Here is a 15,885-nt window from a genome sequence, read left to right on the forward strand (position 1 = left end):
GGGCAAAGTATTTTTACAAGCAAAACAAGAAATAGCAATTGACTGTTCTATAAAAATAATTAGAATAATAAAGATAATGATTGGGGAAAACAGAAAAGATATGGATTGTTGAAGTGGGGAGATTAATGTCTCTGTACTGACTGACGTGCATGGCATTCCCTTTTGAAGACACTGTAAAGTTATATGTAATCCAATGTAATATGAAGAAGATATGATGATAAAAAATAAAAAATAAAAAAAATAAAAAATAATAAAAAAAAAAACCCACAATGAGATACTACCTAACCACAGTCAGAATGGCAAAGATTAAAAAAACAAATAATGAAAAGTACTAGAGGGGATGTGGTAAAAGGGGAACACTCCTACACTATTGGTGGGAATGTAAATTGGTCCAGCCACTGTGGAGAATGATATAGAGGTTCCTCAAAGACCTACATATAGAACTACCATATGATCCAGCAGTTCCACTCCTGAGTATCTACCCAAAGGACAGGAGAGCACTCAGTCAGAAAAACGCTTACACATCTATATTCATTGCAGCCTTATTCATGATTGCTAAGGCACGGAACCAACCCAAATGTCCACAAACAGACGAATGGATTGAAAAATTGTGGCGCATATATTCCATGGAATACTATTCAGCCATAAAAAAAAACAACAAAGCCCTGAGATTTGATAGAAAGTGGACGAATATGGAAGATTTGTTGCTGAGTGAAGCAAGTCAGGCTATGAAAGAGACACTGCATTTCTCCACTTAACACATACTGACCGTCTGCACTCTTTGATAGAGACTGAAAGACTAGAGAACATAAAAGTATTAAAAATTGTAATGGACACCAGAGACAAAATGGAAAGAGAGTGTGAGAGGGGAAGAACGTAGGAAACTTTGGGGGAAAATGGAGAGATAAGGCACTTGTGGGACACAGATAAGTTTTATCATCTGTTGACGAGGATGTGTATGGTGGTCTCAACCGGGCTGGACTGAGGTGTATATCATGCTGGGTAAAGTCTCTTCATATATAATACTACAGGCAAAATCCATAAGAGGAAGAATTGATAAACTAGACTTCATTAATATTAAAGTTTTTTGCTCTGTGAAAGACTGTCAAGACAATGAAAAGGCAAGCCATAGACTGGAAGAAAATATTTGCAAAGGATATAGCTGATAAAGCATAAGTATTCACAAAATTAATAATTTGCAAAAGACATACTTAGTAAAAACATCATACCTAAAATAGACAAAAATTTAAAACTCAACCATAAGAAAACAAATTATCTAATTTTAAAAAGTAGTCCAAAGGGACCAGCAGTTGCCCTAATAGCTATGTTGTTGGACTCCCATGTAGTCGACCACGGTTCGAGTCCCAGATCCAGTGGCTTAAACTCATGTCAGACACGTGTGCATGTGTGCCCAAGATCCCAAGAGGAGAACAGAGGAGAAGGAATTGTGGTGTGGCCATCCCCTCAGCGGGGTGATTTCTCGCTTTCTGTCTCTCTGTCTCTCTTTCTGGCAAGCGCACACGCCCTATAGTAAAAACCTCTCCAAGAACAAAACAAAAGGCTAAAGACCTTAACAGACAGCTTACCAAACATAGAGCTAGCAAATAAACATATGAAAATAACAATGACATATTACTACATTCCTATTAGAATGGCCCAAATCTAGAACACTGACAACACCGAATGCTGGTGGGGATGGAGAGCAACAAGAAACTCTCATTCGATACTGGTGGGATTAAACTAAACATATGCTCACCATTCAGTCTAACAATCATACTGCTTGGTATTTACCAAAAGATTTGAAAACTTATGCATATACAAAATCTATTCATAGATGTTTACAGCAGCTATATGCATAACTGCCTAAATTCAGAAGCAATCAAGATATCCTTCAGGCCCAGCCTAGTGGTGCAGTTGGTGGCATACTAAATTACAGGGCTAGAAGCCACTGGCTGACTTTGGGTTCAGATCCTTAGGTCAGCATAAAAACATGCCAGGCTCACACACATGTGCCCAGGATGCTGAGTAGCTGAAAGGTTGGGAGAAAGGGATTGTGGCATGATGAAACCCTGGTGCTTCCCCCCACAAATACACAACCCTCTTTCTCATGAACAGGCATGTGCTCTTTTATCTTGTATAAAATAAATAACAGCGGGAACCAGCAGTTAGCGAAATGGCTATGTCACTGGACTCCCACGTAGTCGACCGCTGTTCGCGTCCCGGACCCCGTGGCTTGAAACTCACGCCGGGCGGGTGTGCATGCGTGCCCAAGATCCTGAGAGGAGAATGAAGGAGAAGGGATTGCAGCGTGACCATCCCCTCTGGGGGGTAATTTCTCACTTTCTGTCTCTATATCTCTCTCTGTCTGTCTGGCGAGCGCACACGCCCTATAGCAAAAAAATAAAAATAAAAAACAAACAAACAAACAAAACTCTCCAAAAAAAGTAAAATAAAAAAATAAATAAATAACAGGGGCTGGCAGGTGGCATGGTGGTTAAGGGTGCTGGATTCCCACATTGCCGACTATGGTTCCAGTCTCAGACCTGGCAGCTTACTTTCCACTTTCCTTCTCTCTCTCTCACTCTGCCCCTCTCTGGTCAAATTAAAATAAATAAATAAATAAATAGAGTTAAACAAAAAATAATTCTTTAATAAATAAATAACAAAAAAGATACCCTTTAGTAGGTGACTAGATAAATAAATTGTGATATATGAAGACGATAGAATATTACTTAGCACTAAAAACATATGTGCTAATCAAGCCATGAAAAGACATGGTGGGACCTTAAACGCACATTACTAAATGAAAGAAGCCAATCTGAAAAGGCTACTAACTGTATGATTCTAACGGTATGAAATTCAGACAAAACTACAGAGATGGTAAAAAAAAGTCAGAGGTGCCAGAGGTTGGGAAGAGAGAAGGATGAACAGGTAGGGCACATATGTTAGGGCAGTGAAAACACTCTATATGATACTGTAATACTGTACATATATCCTTATAAATTTGTCCAAACCCACAAAATATACAGCAACAAAAGTGAACCCTACTAGGGGCCAGCAGATGGTGTGGTAGTTAAGGCACTGGACTCCCACATGGCCAACCATGGTTCCAGTCCCAGACCTGGCGGCTTGTTTTCTCACTTTACATCTCTCTCTCTCTTTCTCTCTCTCTCTCTCTGGTCAAATTAAAAAATAATAATAATAAATAAAATTAAATAATAAATAATTATTTTTTAAAAATTTTAAGAGTGAATCCTAATATAGACCATGGACTATGGGTGATAATGACTTGTCAAAGCAGGCTCACCTATTGTAACAAGCATACCACTCTGGTGCGGATGTTGAAAATGGGAGAATCTGTGCATGTGTACATGTGGGGGAAAATCTATACCTTCCTCTCAATTTTTCAGCAAACCTAAAATTACTCTTAAAAATAAACTTAAAAAACCTGGGGTCAGCAGGTGACGTGGTGGCTAGGGGTACTGGATTCCCACATGGTCGACTGTGGTTCAAGTGCCAGGCCAGCGGCTTCCTTTCTCACTTTCCCTTTTTCTTTTTCTCTCTCTCACTCTCACTCTGTCCCTCTCTGGACAAATTAAAACAAATAAATAAATAAGGTTAAATAAAATGATTCCTTAAAAAAAGATAAAGAGAAAAAAAACCTTTAAAAATATATAAAGTAAGCCAGCTCCATGGCCTTGTGGTTAAGGGAAGCCAGATATCACATGGCTGACTGCAGTTCAAATCCTGGCCCTGCTGGTTTGAAAATCATAATGAACACTTGTGCGTACATGCCCAAAATCCTGACAGGATGGAGAAGGGATTGAGGTGCAACCATACCCCATTAGGGGTGCTTTCTCCCTCTCCCTCTGTCTCTCTGCCCCTCTCTTTAGCAAGCACACACACCATCTGGCCATCAAAAAAATAAACAATAATGTAAACTAACTCATAACTTTTTATACTGATTACATAGTAAAATCATAATGGGTATATTACTTTAAATATATATTTTAAATTAACCTGATCTGTTTCTCTTACTTTTCTAAAATGTGGCTACTAGAAATTAAAATGACATATTTCGCTTGCACTACGTACCTACTGGAAAGGGCTGACCTAAGTAACCAATGAAACTCCACTATATCATCCACACCTCTGGATTCCTAAACTTTTTAAGTTTATTTAATTAGTTCTCCCATGAGAAAAAGAGAGAGATACTGAGAGAAAGGCACCCCCCAAAAGGGTCCACACAAGTAGTCTACCCCGTCTCAGCTGGTCTGGATTATGGGCACGTGTCCGTGCCCTGTGTGCTCAGGGACGTACCAAGATATAAATCCAGGACCTTTCTCCTGTGGGCCACTGAAACACCACCTGGCCCCGTAAACATTTTCAAAATGGGAACAGAAGCATGGAGAAGGGTAAATGGTATCAGGAGCATCCAGAGGACATGAGAACATGTATTAAGCCCAACAGCAGCAGTGGCAGCAGTAATTACATTAAGTAATAAGCATAAACAATGGCTTTTCAGAAAAGGAGCTACTGTGATTACAGATACTGCTTCCCCTTTGCCTGAAAGTGGCCCAGAGGTTCCCTTCCTGGGCCTGAGCCTGGCCTGGACCCATTCTCCTGCCTACCTTTGATGAGCTCCGGCCTGTACGACTTGCGCAGCTGCTCCAGGAAGCTGTTGTAGAAGCCCTCTGCCTGCTCCGTGGGCATCGCTAGGTGGAAGTCGGGCTTGTTCCCCTTGAGGACACACTGCAGGGTAAACTGGCTGACACACAGCACCTCGTACTGTTTGTCCATTACACTCTTTGACCAGTGCTTCCCACTCTCATCTTCAAACACACGCAGGTTTAAAATCTTTCGGACCCTAAGGGGGGAAAAGAGCAGTGAGACCCACTTGAAAGATCACAAGCACCCCCAACACACTCCATTCCCCCAAAACATCATCAACATCCTACCCAAGTGGACATATGATGTTATTAGTACGCCATTTACAGAAGTCATGACCTTGGGCAAGTTATTTATCTACTCCATGCCTCAGTTTCCTCATTTGTAATACAGGGTAATAAGAGTTCTACTTCTTATACTTACTTTAGGATTTCCTTGATTTTTCCAGTTCCTCCACAGCAGGTATCAGTGGGGCTAAGAGGAAAATAGCCACTATCTGTTCCTTCAAATTGTGAGATATGCCAAAACATGGGTCCAATTCTAACTTCTTAATTTGCCAGAGATGTGTGAACTTGCCAAAGAGAGACAGAGAAAGTGGAACGCGGGAAATTCTGCACCACACTTGGGGCACAGTCACGTCACAACCCTTTCTCCTCTACTTCTTCTTCCTTTCAGGAATTTAAGCACATGTACACGTGCCTGATGCATTTTTCAAGCTGCCAAGTCCAGAACTTGAACCATATGGATGGACATGTGAGATCCAACAACCTGAAACAGGGGGCCACAGACTGGCTCCCCAAGTCTGAGGGGGGTTATATCCACTCTCTGGCCAAGAGGCAGAATAAACAGATCTAAAGTAGATGTGCTCAATGGTGCTGGAGAAGGAGCAAATGGGAAGGAACTGACTGTACTAAGAACCAGTCAGGCAACAGCAATGGAAAATTACACAAAAAAAGTGCCAGCTCCAGGCCAGTAGGTGGCATGGAGGCTAAGATGACTAGATCCCACATGGTTAACTGCAAGGATTGAGTCCCAGATCCAGCAGCTTGAAAAACAACGGGGTGCATATACACGCATGCTCAAAATCCCAAGAGGAGACTACAGATGGGACTGCAGCATGACTATTCCACATGGTGGGTGATTTCTCACTTTCCCTCTCTCTCTCTCACTGACAAGCACATGCACCCTGTAGCAAACAAAAAGCAAGAAGAGTACCAGCTTCAAAGTGAAGTAGCTCAGATTCTAAATGGGATTCAGGCTTTTTGCTAACTGTGTATGTGTCACCTGGCAGAAAGAATTTAACCTCTATGAGTTTCAGATCCTTATGTGAACAATGAACAACTGGGTATGTATGCATGTATGTAATTGTCAGAGGGTACATGTGTTCACCAGACAGAGAGGGAGAAGAACCTGCCACTGGTGCATGGGCATGCTACAAGCCCTTCTCTCCATTTCTCCATCCTGTTGGGATTTGGGACAGGCATGCACATGTGTCCAGCATTTTTCTCAAGCCACCAGGTCTAGGACTTGAACTGCACCACAAAGGATTCAGCTCACTTAACAACCAGGTTTCAGAGCTGGCCCACCATTTTAAAAATGTATTACTAGTGCCTGGATCATATTGTATCAATTAAAAGAGAGAAATCACACATAAGAAAAAATGCTCCATTTTTACATTAAGAGAAAAAGAGGCATGGTCCACAGACGTAGCAGCAAAAGGAACAGAGGTTAAATGTGCTCTCACTCTGCTAGGTGGAAGTCTGATTGAGAAATGTACATTGCTTAGTGGGTAAAGAAGGTCTGGCAGATTACTCCTCTCAAAAAAAAAAAAAAAAAACTAGGTGAAAATACTTCTGAACATTGATCTGAGCAAAGATTTTTAAAAAATAAAAGCTCATGGGGCTGGCAGGTGGGGTGATGATTAAGGCATTAGACTCCCACAGGGCTGACCATGGTTTGAGGTCCAGACCTGGTGGTTTGCTTTCTTACTTTCTCCTCTCTCTCTCTCTGTCTCCCTCTGGTCAAACTTTTTTTAAATAATGAGGGATCAGCAGATGGCATAATGGTTACATCACTGGACTCCCACATTGCCAACCGCAGTTCAATTATGCAGAGGCTTGAAACTAATGCCAGGCACATGTGCATGTGTGCCCAAAATCCTGAGAGGAAAATACAGAAGGGATTACAGCATGGTGGGGGGTGATTTCTCTCTTTCTGTCTCTCTGTTTCTCTCTATCTCTTTAACAAGCAGGCACACCCTATAGCAAAATTCTCCCTCCCCCCCAAAAAAAGATTAATAAAATTAAATAAAATAATTATTTAAGATAAAATAAAGTAAATAAAAGCTCCTGCTAGGAGCTAGCAGGTGACATGGCAGTAAGGGTGCTAGACTCCCACGTAGCCAACAGCGGTTCAAATTTTCAACTTGCTTTCTCACTTTCTCTCTCCTCTCTCTCCCTGGCTCTCTCTAGTGAGTGCACGTGCCTTGTAACAAATTTAAAAATAATAATAATAATAAATAAAATAAGTAATTATTTTTTAAAATTCAAATAAAAATAAAGTAAAAGCTCAAAAGCACAGGCAACAAAAACAAAAATAAATTGATGTGATCACATCAAACTAAAAAGCTTTTTCACAGCAAAGTAAACAATCAACAGAGTGAAGAAACAGAATGGATGAAAATATTTGCAAATTATTCATCCAACAAGAGATTGATATCCAGAATATACAAGGAACTCAAACAATACAGCAGCACAAAAACAAATAATCTCATTTAAAAAATGGCAAATGATCCAATAAATGTTTTTCAAAGAACACATACAAATGGCAACATTACGAAAAATGCTCAACATCACTTACCACCAGGGAAATGAATATCAAAACTACAATGAGATATCATCTCATCCCAGTAAGAATGGCCATTATCAAAAAGAGAAAAAAAAAAAAAAAAGGAAGAAGAAAGAAGACGACTCCTGCAAGGTTCCAGAGAACTAGTGATTTCATGGAAAAAAGAAAAATGAATATTTTCTACTGATAATTCAGCCACCAGCCCACAAACTCGAGTGGAGAGACAAGGGGCAGGCCTTCAGAAAAAGATTCCTCCATGTCTCCTGAAAACTAGTGATTTGAGGGGAAAAAAGAGAAATGAAGGTTTTCTACTGATAATTCGGCTTCCAGCCCACAAACTCAAATGAATCTGAGGCACAAAGGGATAAAAATGGAACAGCAAAAAGATCACCTCCTTCTGAACATTCCTGAATGCTCAGATCAAACTTCAAGAATCAGGAAGAAACGCAACATGACTAGAAATCACCGCAGGGCCACAAGAAATATGGGAAAGCAAGAAAATACCTCTCCTCCAAGGGAAAAGAATAACTCCTCTTCATCTACAAGCAGTTCAATGGAAATCATGGAAATGTCTGATAAAGAATTTAAAATATTCATAATGATGAAGATAACAGAGATGGAAGAGAAGAGAGACAATGAACTGCAGAAAAGAAAGGAGAAAAGAGCTGACGAGTTCCAGGAGGTGAGGAAATTCTTGCAAGATCTAAAAGAGGAATTAAACACTTTACGAAAGAATCAAATGGAACTGTTAGAGATGAAGGCTATAAGACAGGAAGTTAAAATCTCCCTTGAAAGTATTAAAAGCAGACTAGATCGTACAGAAAATAGAATCTCAGACATAGAAGACAAAATTGCTAGTCTAGAAAAATCCACCACAAAGACTGAGAAAATTGCCCCAAAAAATGAGAATAATATATGAGAAATAATAGATACCATCAAACGTCCAAACATCTGGATAATTGGTATCCTAGAAGGCATAGATACTCATAAGGGCATGACAATCTATTCCATGAAATCCTGCAAGAAAACTTTCCAAACCTAGAGAGGCACTCAAAGATCCAGTCCCGAGAAATACAAAGGACCCCAAATAGAATCAATCCAAGAAGATCGTCTCCAAGACACATTACAGCCAGATTGACCGAGACCACAGACAAAGACAAGATACTAAGATTGGCAAGAGAAAAATGGCAAGTTACCTCCAAAGGATATCCCATCAGGCTAACAGCTGACCATTCATTAGAAACAATGCAAGCAAGGAAAGAATGGGAAAATATATTAAAAGTGTTAAGGGAAAAGCAATTTCAACCAAGAATACTGTACCTGGCAAGGTTATCCTCCATATGGGCAGAAAAGACAAGAACATTCTCAGATAAACAAAACCTGAAAGAATTTACCAACACTAGAACAAATCTCCAAGAAGTTTTCAAGGGGGTGTTATACCAGGAAAATTAAATACAGACACACAGAAATAAGAGTTCAAAAACTAAGAAAACAGACAACTTAATCGAAAGAACAAGTCAGGAGTTGAATATTATATCCCAGAATTTAATCGGGAAGATTGAACCACAACAGAAGATAAATTAAGTACATGAGACTTAACTGGTGAAATAGGATTTTATGACTTTTTACTTAAATCATTGCTGATTTTCTTCTAGGCTTTGTTGTCCGGTTTTAAGGATTTTTGTCTTGTCTTGAGTTGCCAATAGGTTCATGTACCTACTATTTTAACAGAATCCTAACCTGTTTCCTGACTTTAAGTTTTAAGCAAAGTTCCTTAGCATTTCTTTGATTTATTAAAGTTAAAACTGCTTTTCTTGAAATTACCAGCTGAACTTGCTATTGAAAGTAGTTAGATCATATAAGAAATTGTGTGATCAATAAAATGTGAGGGGAAAAGGAATGAAAAACAACTGTAGACACCAGAGATAGTGTGGGAGGAGGGTGGAAAAGGGCAGAGTCAGAAATAGGGGTTAAAAATGAAATAAATATACATATACATACACACACATACATACACATATATGAAGCTAGAAATGGAAAATTATTGACAATAACATGCACGATTAAGCCACTATGCAGTATAGTCTGGATGGGAAGTCATATTTTGTACACTGTGACGATGCTTAGAAAATAAATGTAGGGAACCAGCAGTTAGCGTAATGGCTATGTCGCTGGACTCCCACGTAGTCGACCGCGGTTCATGTCCCGGACCCGGTGGCTTAAAACTCACGCCGGGCGCGTGTGCGTGCGTGCCCAAGATCCCGAGAGGAGAATGGAGGAGAAGGGATTGTGGCGTGACCATCCCCCCTGGGGGGTGATTTCTTGCTTTCTGTCTCTATGTCTCTCTCTGTCTGTCTGGCGAGCGCACGCGCCCTACAGTGAAAATCTCTTCAAAAAAAAAAAAGAAAATAAATGTAAATTAATTAATTAATTAATTAAAAAAAATGTTTCAGGGAAAGTAAAGCTCATGGAAATATGTGTAATGGGAAAACTATGTTTGAATTTCAAAAAGGTTTTGTACCAAAATAAATTCATACTTTAATTGTAAAAATTATTAGTTAATTAATTCATTTTTATAAAAGACAAAAATAATCACAAGTGCTGGTAAAGTGCAAAGAAAGGAGAACTCTTAAACACTATAGGTAGAAATGTAAACTAATACAGCCATTATGGAAAACAGTCCAGTGGTCCCTCAAAAAGCTGAAAACAGAAGTACCTTATGATCCAGTCATTTCACTTTACTATCGCCAAAGGAAATCAGTTATGTCGAGGAGGTATATGCACTCCTATGGTTAATGCAGTCCTATTTACAACACCCAAGGTATGGAACCAAACTAAGCATCCATCAACAGATGAATGGATAAAGAAAATGTATTCTATATACAATAGAATATTACTCAGCCATTAAAAATAATGAAATCCTGTCATTTGTGGCAAGATGGATGAGTCTACATGATATTATGTTTAGTAGAATAAGATAGACATAGAAAGAAAACTACTATGTGTTTTCATTCATGTGTAGAAGCTAGAAAATTTGATCTCTGGGACCAGCCCTATAGCACAGCAATTAAGCACTGTGCAGAGAAAGCCAGAGTCCATATGGCTGACTAGGGTTCAAGTCTTAACTCTAGTGACGTGAAAATCCTACCCAGCACACATATGCCCTCAATCCTAATAGGATGGAAAGCTGGAGAAAAATGGATTGTGGCATAATCAGGCCCCATTGAAGTTTGTTTTTTGTCTCTCTCTTATATGCACACGCACACACATACACACATGTATGCACCATCTGGCATTTAAAAGAAAAAAAGTGACCTCATAGAAGGGAGAGTAGAATAGTGATTAGCAGACGTCAGGAAGCCAACAAGAGGCACGGTAGTTAAGGAGCTGGACTCCCACATGGCCAACCTCAGTTCAAGTCCCAGACCTGGTGACTTGTTTTCTCTTTCTCTCTCTCTCTCTCTCTCTCTCTGTCCCTCTCTGATCAAATTAAAAAATAATAATAACAAATAAAATTAAATAAATAATTATTTTAAAAGTATATAGAGGCAAGGAAGGCTATGGACGAGGGGAGATAGGGAGATAACAGTTAAATATTACAGGGTTTCATTTCAGGGTAATGAAAATATTCTAAAATTACATAGTGGTGATAGTTTTACCTTTTGGATATACCAAAAGCCAATTTACTATATAATTACCAAATATTAAAATAGGATATTTAATGTTATGTAAATTTTTTATAAATAAAAAATACATTTTTTTTAAGTGGCCCAACCATGGTGACACAGCACAGTAAGGCAAAGCTCTGCAATGCCAAAGCCACATGGAAGACCAAGGTTCAGCTCCCAGGTGACCTGTACATGTCAGGTGCAAGTGTGTACGCTCAAACATGGCTAGCTGAGAAAGCATGAGATGTTGTTGAAAGGACTTCTCTGTCTCTTTCTCATTCTGTCGAAATATCAATAAATAAATAAACCTTTTTTAAAAAGTGATAGGGTCTGACATAACAGGCACAAAATACTAAGAAAGTTCTAAGCATAACCACCACACAGCCCATGCAAATAGTAATAACTTAGAAATCCTTATCTTAGGGACAGCAGGGAGTATGGCAGTTAAGGCACCAGATTCCCACATGGCAGAGTATGGTTAGAGTCCCAGATCTGGCAGCTTGCTTTCTCACTCTACCTCTCTCTCTGTGTCTCTCTCTGGTCAAATTTAATAATAATAATAATAATAATAATAATAATAATAATAAATAAAGTTAAATAAAATAATTCTAAAAAAGAAAGAAAAGAAAAGAAATCTGCATCTTACATGTGCTCCAGTTCCTTCTGTGTATCTTCCAGAGAAATGCCCAGCAGCACACAGATGCCCCGTCCAATGGCACTTATCTGCTCTCCTCCAACTAGAAAGGAATCGAAAGGGAGAAAAGACTCAGAACCAAACTGGAGCCATGAAGTAACAAGAGGAATGTTTTAAACATCACACTCCTTAAAACTTCTTTGGTGAAAGTCAGTAAGTATTAGAAAACAAGTTACATAAATATAACATAAATGCTATATTACATAAACGCAGTGAGACGGCAACAACTCTCATCCACTCTGACTGTATATTTGGAATGAATAGGTGCTGTTAAAGTGAACAAACATTTTTTTTTTTTTGGAGAGATTTTAGCTATAGGGCACATGTGCTCACCAGAAAGAGAGAGACAGAAAGACAGAAAGTTAGAAATAACTCCCCCATGGGAGATGGCCATGCTGCAATCCCTTCTCCTCTTGGGCAAGCATGCACACATGCCCAGCCTGAGTTTAAGCCACCAGGTCCAGGACTCGAACCGTGATCCTGGGAGTCCAGTGACATAGCCATTACACTAACTGCTGATCCCATAATTCATTATCTTAATAAGAAAAAAAATTATGTCCCAAAGTCCATGTGACACAAAAATTGTTGCTTTATTTTGGAGCAGTTTTGCCTCTTTTGGGGACAAATACAAGTACAAGGAGATTCAAAGGATCTTTTCTAATAAACAAGTGGATTTCCGAAAGGTGCAAAAATAAAAAACTAAAAATCACCATGTTAGACAAAAGATCACAGGGCTAGAAAAGAACTCAGAAGTTTGATCAATTTCTCTATGTACGAGTCCATGAGCCCTGAGACCTAGTTAAGAATACACAATCTGGGGCTGGCTGGTAGGGTGGTAGTTAAGGGCACTGGACTCCCACAACATCGACCATGGTTCGAGTCCCAGACCTGGAGGCTTGCTTTCTCACTTTACCTCTCTCTGTCTTTCACTCTGTCCTTCTCTGATCAAATAAAAATAATAATAACAAATAAATAAATAAAATGTAAATGAAAGAATTCTTTAAATAAATAAATAATGCATGACTTGGGGCCAGCAGGTGGCATAGTGGTTAAGGCCCTGTACTGTCACATGGACAAATGCGGTTCGAATATGGGACCTGGCAACTTGAAACTCATGCTGGGCATGCATGGGAGTGTGTGAATGTGTGTGTGTGTGTGTGTGTGTGTGTGTGTGTGTGTATCACATGCACACACCCAAAATTTCGAGAAGAATGGAGGAGAGGGGAATATGTCATGGCCATACCCCGATGGGGGTGCTTTTTCACTTTCTCTCTCTGTATGTCTCTCTGTCTCTCTCACAAGCACACATGCCCTATAGCAAAAAATCTCTCTCTAAAAAAAAAAAAAAAAAAATGCACAACCTTCAGAATTAACCCATTCAAACCCAACCATTTCAGAGCCTCTCTCAACACTTCATTTACACATCAAAGTGTAAGCTGAGTGGTGCTAAAACTGAGTGGTGGACCATGGAGATTATTCCACTATTCCATCTAGTGGATACAAATGAGTATGTTTGAAATGTTCCATACTAAAGTTACTAATAGTAGATTAGCAGGGCCAGCCCCAAAGGCTTGGTGGTTAAGGCAGCTGGATCCCACACAACAGACTTCATGGTGAAAGTCCTGGAGCCAGTGACTTCATAAAGCACACTGGGTGTGTATGCGTGCATCCCCAAAATACTGAAAGGAGGATGTAGGAGAAGGGATTACAAGGTGGCCATCCCCTTGGGAGGGTACATTCTCACTTTCCCTCTCTCCCTCCCTCTCTATCTGTGGCCAGCACACGTAACTTATAATCAGTTTTTTTAAAAATAGATTATCACAACAACCATACTAAGGCACTGAAATGTTTCTGATAAATTTAATAAAATTAATCTGTCCTATATTAATATGTCTGAATTCTGATATTCTATCATAAACTAGGAAGTAACTACTTAGAATCCCTAAAAAAAATATCATTCGAAGGTTCAATAAAGTCAACCACTTCTTTTTTTAAGGTTTTAGCCATAGGGCACATGAGTTCACCAGAGAGAAACAGTAAGAGGGAAAGTGAGAAATCATCCCCACCCCCCCAAGAGGAGATGGCCACACCACAGTCCCTTCTCCACTATCCTCTTGGGATTTGGGGCAAGCACACACATGTGACCAGCGTAATCTTCAAGCTGCTGGTCCGGAACTCAATCCACGAGCAACCATGTAGGAATCCAGCACCTTAACCACCACACCACCTTCAAGTCAGCCAGTTTTAAGAAATCATAAAATTCCTTAAAAAAAAAAAAGTAATTAAAATAAATTAAATTTTAAAAACTTAAAAAAAGAAAGAAATCAAAAAATTCCTTACCATTACATTTCAACCAAAACACTTAAATAACTTAAAGGTCCTTCTAATACTGAGAATGAGATGATTCCCTAATCCAGAATTCCCAAATTATTAACATTTTCCCACAATTAACACTCTTATCTTTTTCAATACAAAAAAAAAATGTGTTTAACTAAAAGCATATACTGTAAACAGTAAACTAAAAAAACTCAAAACTCTATTTGGCAAATCTCATTTTCAACATTCCAGATGAATATGATGGACAGTTAAGTAGACAGAAGTCCAAAATTTCAATTTGTTGGTGATGATCACCTAAAGCAAAATGCAAAATTCTCAAAAAAGAAAAAAAGAAAAACACTTTAATCTGTGAATCATCCCATTTCATGAACTTAGATATATACTGAAAGGCTATAAAATCTCTAAAATTCCATAAATCCCAATGCTGTTCTATTCCCTATTATTCTAGGACCATTTCCAAAACCAGTGTCACCAGAACAGCTTGGAAAATAAGAGGCAAGGTTGAAAAGCAGAATCTCAGTTGTAAATATATGGGTTGGGTGGATTTCGTTGTTCTCTCAGGGATTCTGTTGTTTTAGGTTGAGATTTATACTTTGTGGGCATGAGAACACCTATTTGGTGTAGACTGGCTGGAAGGAAAGGGTAAGTGTAATTATCTGAACTGAAACAATTTAATTCTGCCAATAAAAATTTAACACTAGGGGCCAGCAGATGGCATAGGGGTTACATCATTGGACTCCCACATAACTGGCCACAGTTAGAGTCTGGGACTCAGGGGCTTGAAACAACGCTGGGCGCTGGTGCCCAAGATCCTGGCAGAACCGGACCGGGATTGCAGCATGGCCAACTCCCTTCACCACCCCACACCGTGGGGATGGGAGTGGGAGGGAGATTAATTCTCTCTCTCCCTCTCTCTCTCTGGCTAGCACAAGTGCCCTAAGGCAAAAAAACTCTAAAATAATAATAATATTTAAGGCTAGTGGTGGTAGAAGAGCTGGACTCCCACATCGTTGACCACAGTTCAAGTCCCCAACCTGGAGGCTTGCTTTCTCACTATCCCTTTCTCTCTCACGCACTGTCCTCTCTCTGGTCTAATAAAAAACAATAATAACAAATACAATTAACTAAATAAAAATTAAAGTCTAAACACAATATAAATCGTGTCATTTGTGTGGTTTTAAAAAAACATCTTTCACACCATGGTTGGAGTTTTTACAACGGCAGCATGAACTACATTGATCATCCTGGCCCCTCTCAAATTAGACTAGAATGCTCACGGAATGACCGAGGGTTGGGGGGCTTGGTCTACGAGAAATGAATGAAAGAGAGAAATGATTCATCGTGAAGGCTTGAGCTCTTTCGCTTCGGCCCCCTCCCCGCCGGGTGCAGGGAGCGAGGGAAGGGGGCGTCTGCGCGGGTCACGTGCGCGCACACAACTGTCAGAGCTCGGCCAAGCGAGCAGCTCCACTCCGCGCATTTCGCTGCGAGGCACCAGGCACAGCGCGCTGCGTGCAAATGCGCGGAGACGGAGCATTCATTTCAAACACAGCGCGAACAGGGAGGAGCTGCCGCTCCGGAAACGCTCCCTGCGTGGTGTTCGTGCGACATTCCGTGTGAGAATGGGCCGGGGGATGCTCCGTGCCCCGCGCCGCGCACGCAGGACAAAGCGGC

At 39.9% G+C, this 15,885-nt stretch overlaps 1 protein-coding gene across 1 annotated transcript in view; it reads right to left on the reverse strand.

The window, feature by feature from the left end:
• DTD1 (D-aminoacyl-tRNA deacylase 1) overlaps window positions 1-15,885 on the reverse strand; it is a 224,652-nt gene that overhangs the window by 208,374 nt on the left and 393 nt on the right. The window contains exons 2-3 of the mRNA XM_006163636.2: window positions 11,830-11,920; window positions 4,632-4,867 (exon numbers count right to left, since the gene is read on the reverse strand). Coding sequence (XP_006163698.1) covers window positions 4,632-4,867; window positions 11,830-11,920 — 327 coding nt within the window. The remainder of the gene's footprint in view (window positions 1-4,631; window positions 4,868-11,829; window positions 11,921-15,885) is intronic.

This window comes from Tupaia chinensis, unplaced genomic scaffold (assembly GCF_000334495.1).
Source record: "Tupaia chinensis unplaced genomic scaffold, TupChi_1.0 Scaffold142716_1, whole genome shotgun sequence".
NCBI lineage: Eukaryota > Metazoa > Chordata > Mammalia > Scandentia > Tupaiidae > Tupaia > Tupaia belangeri.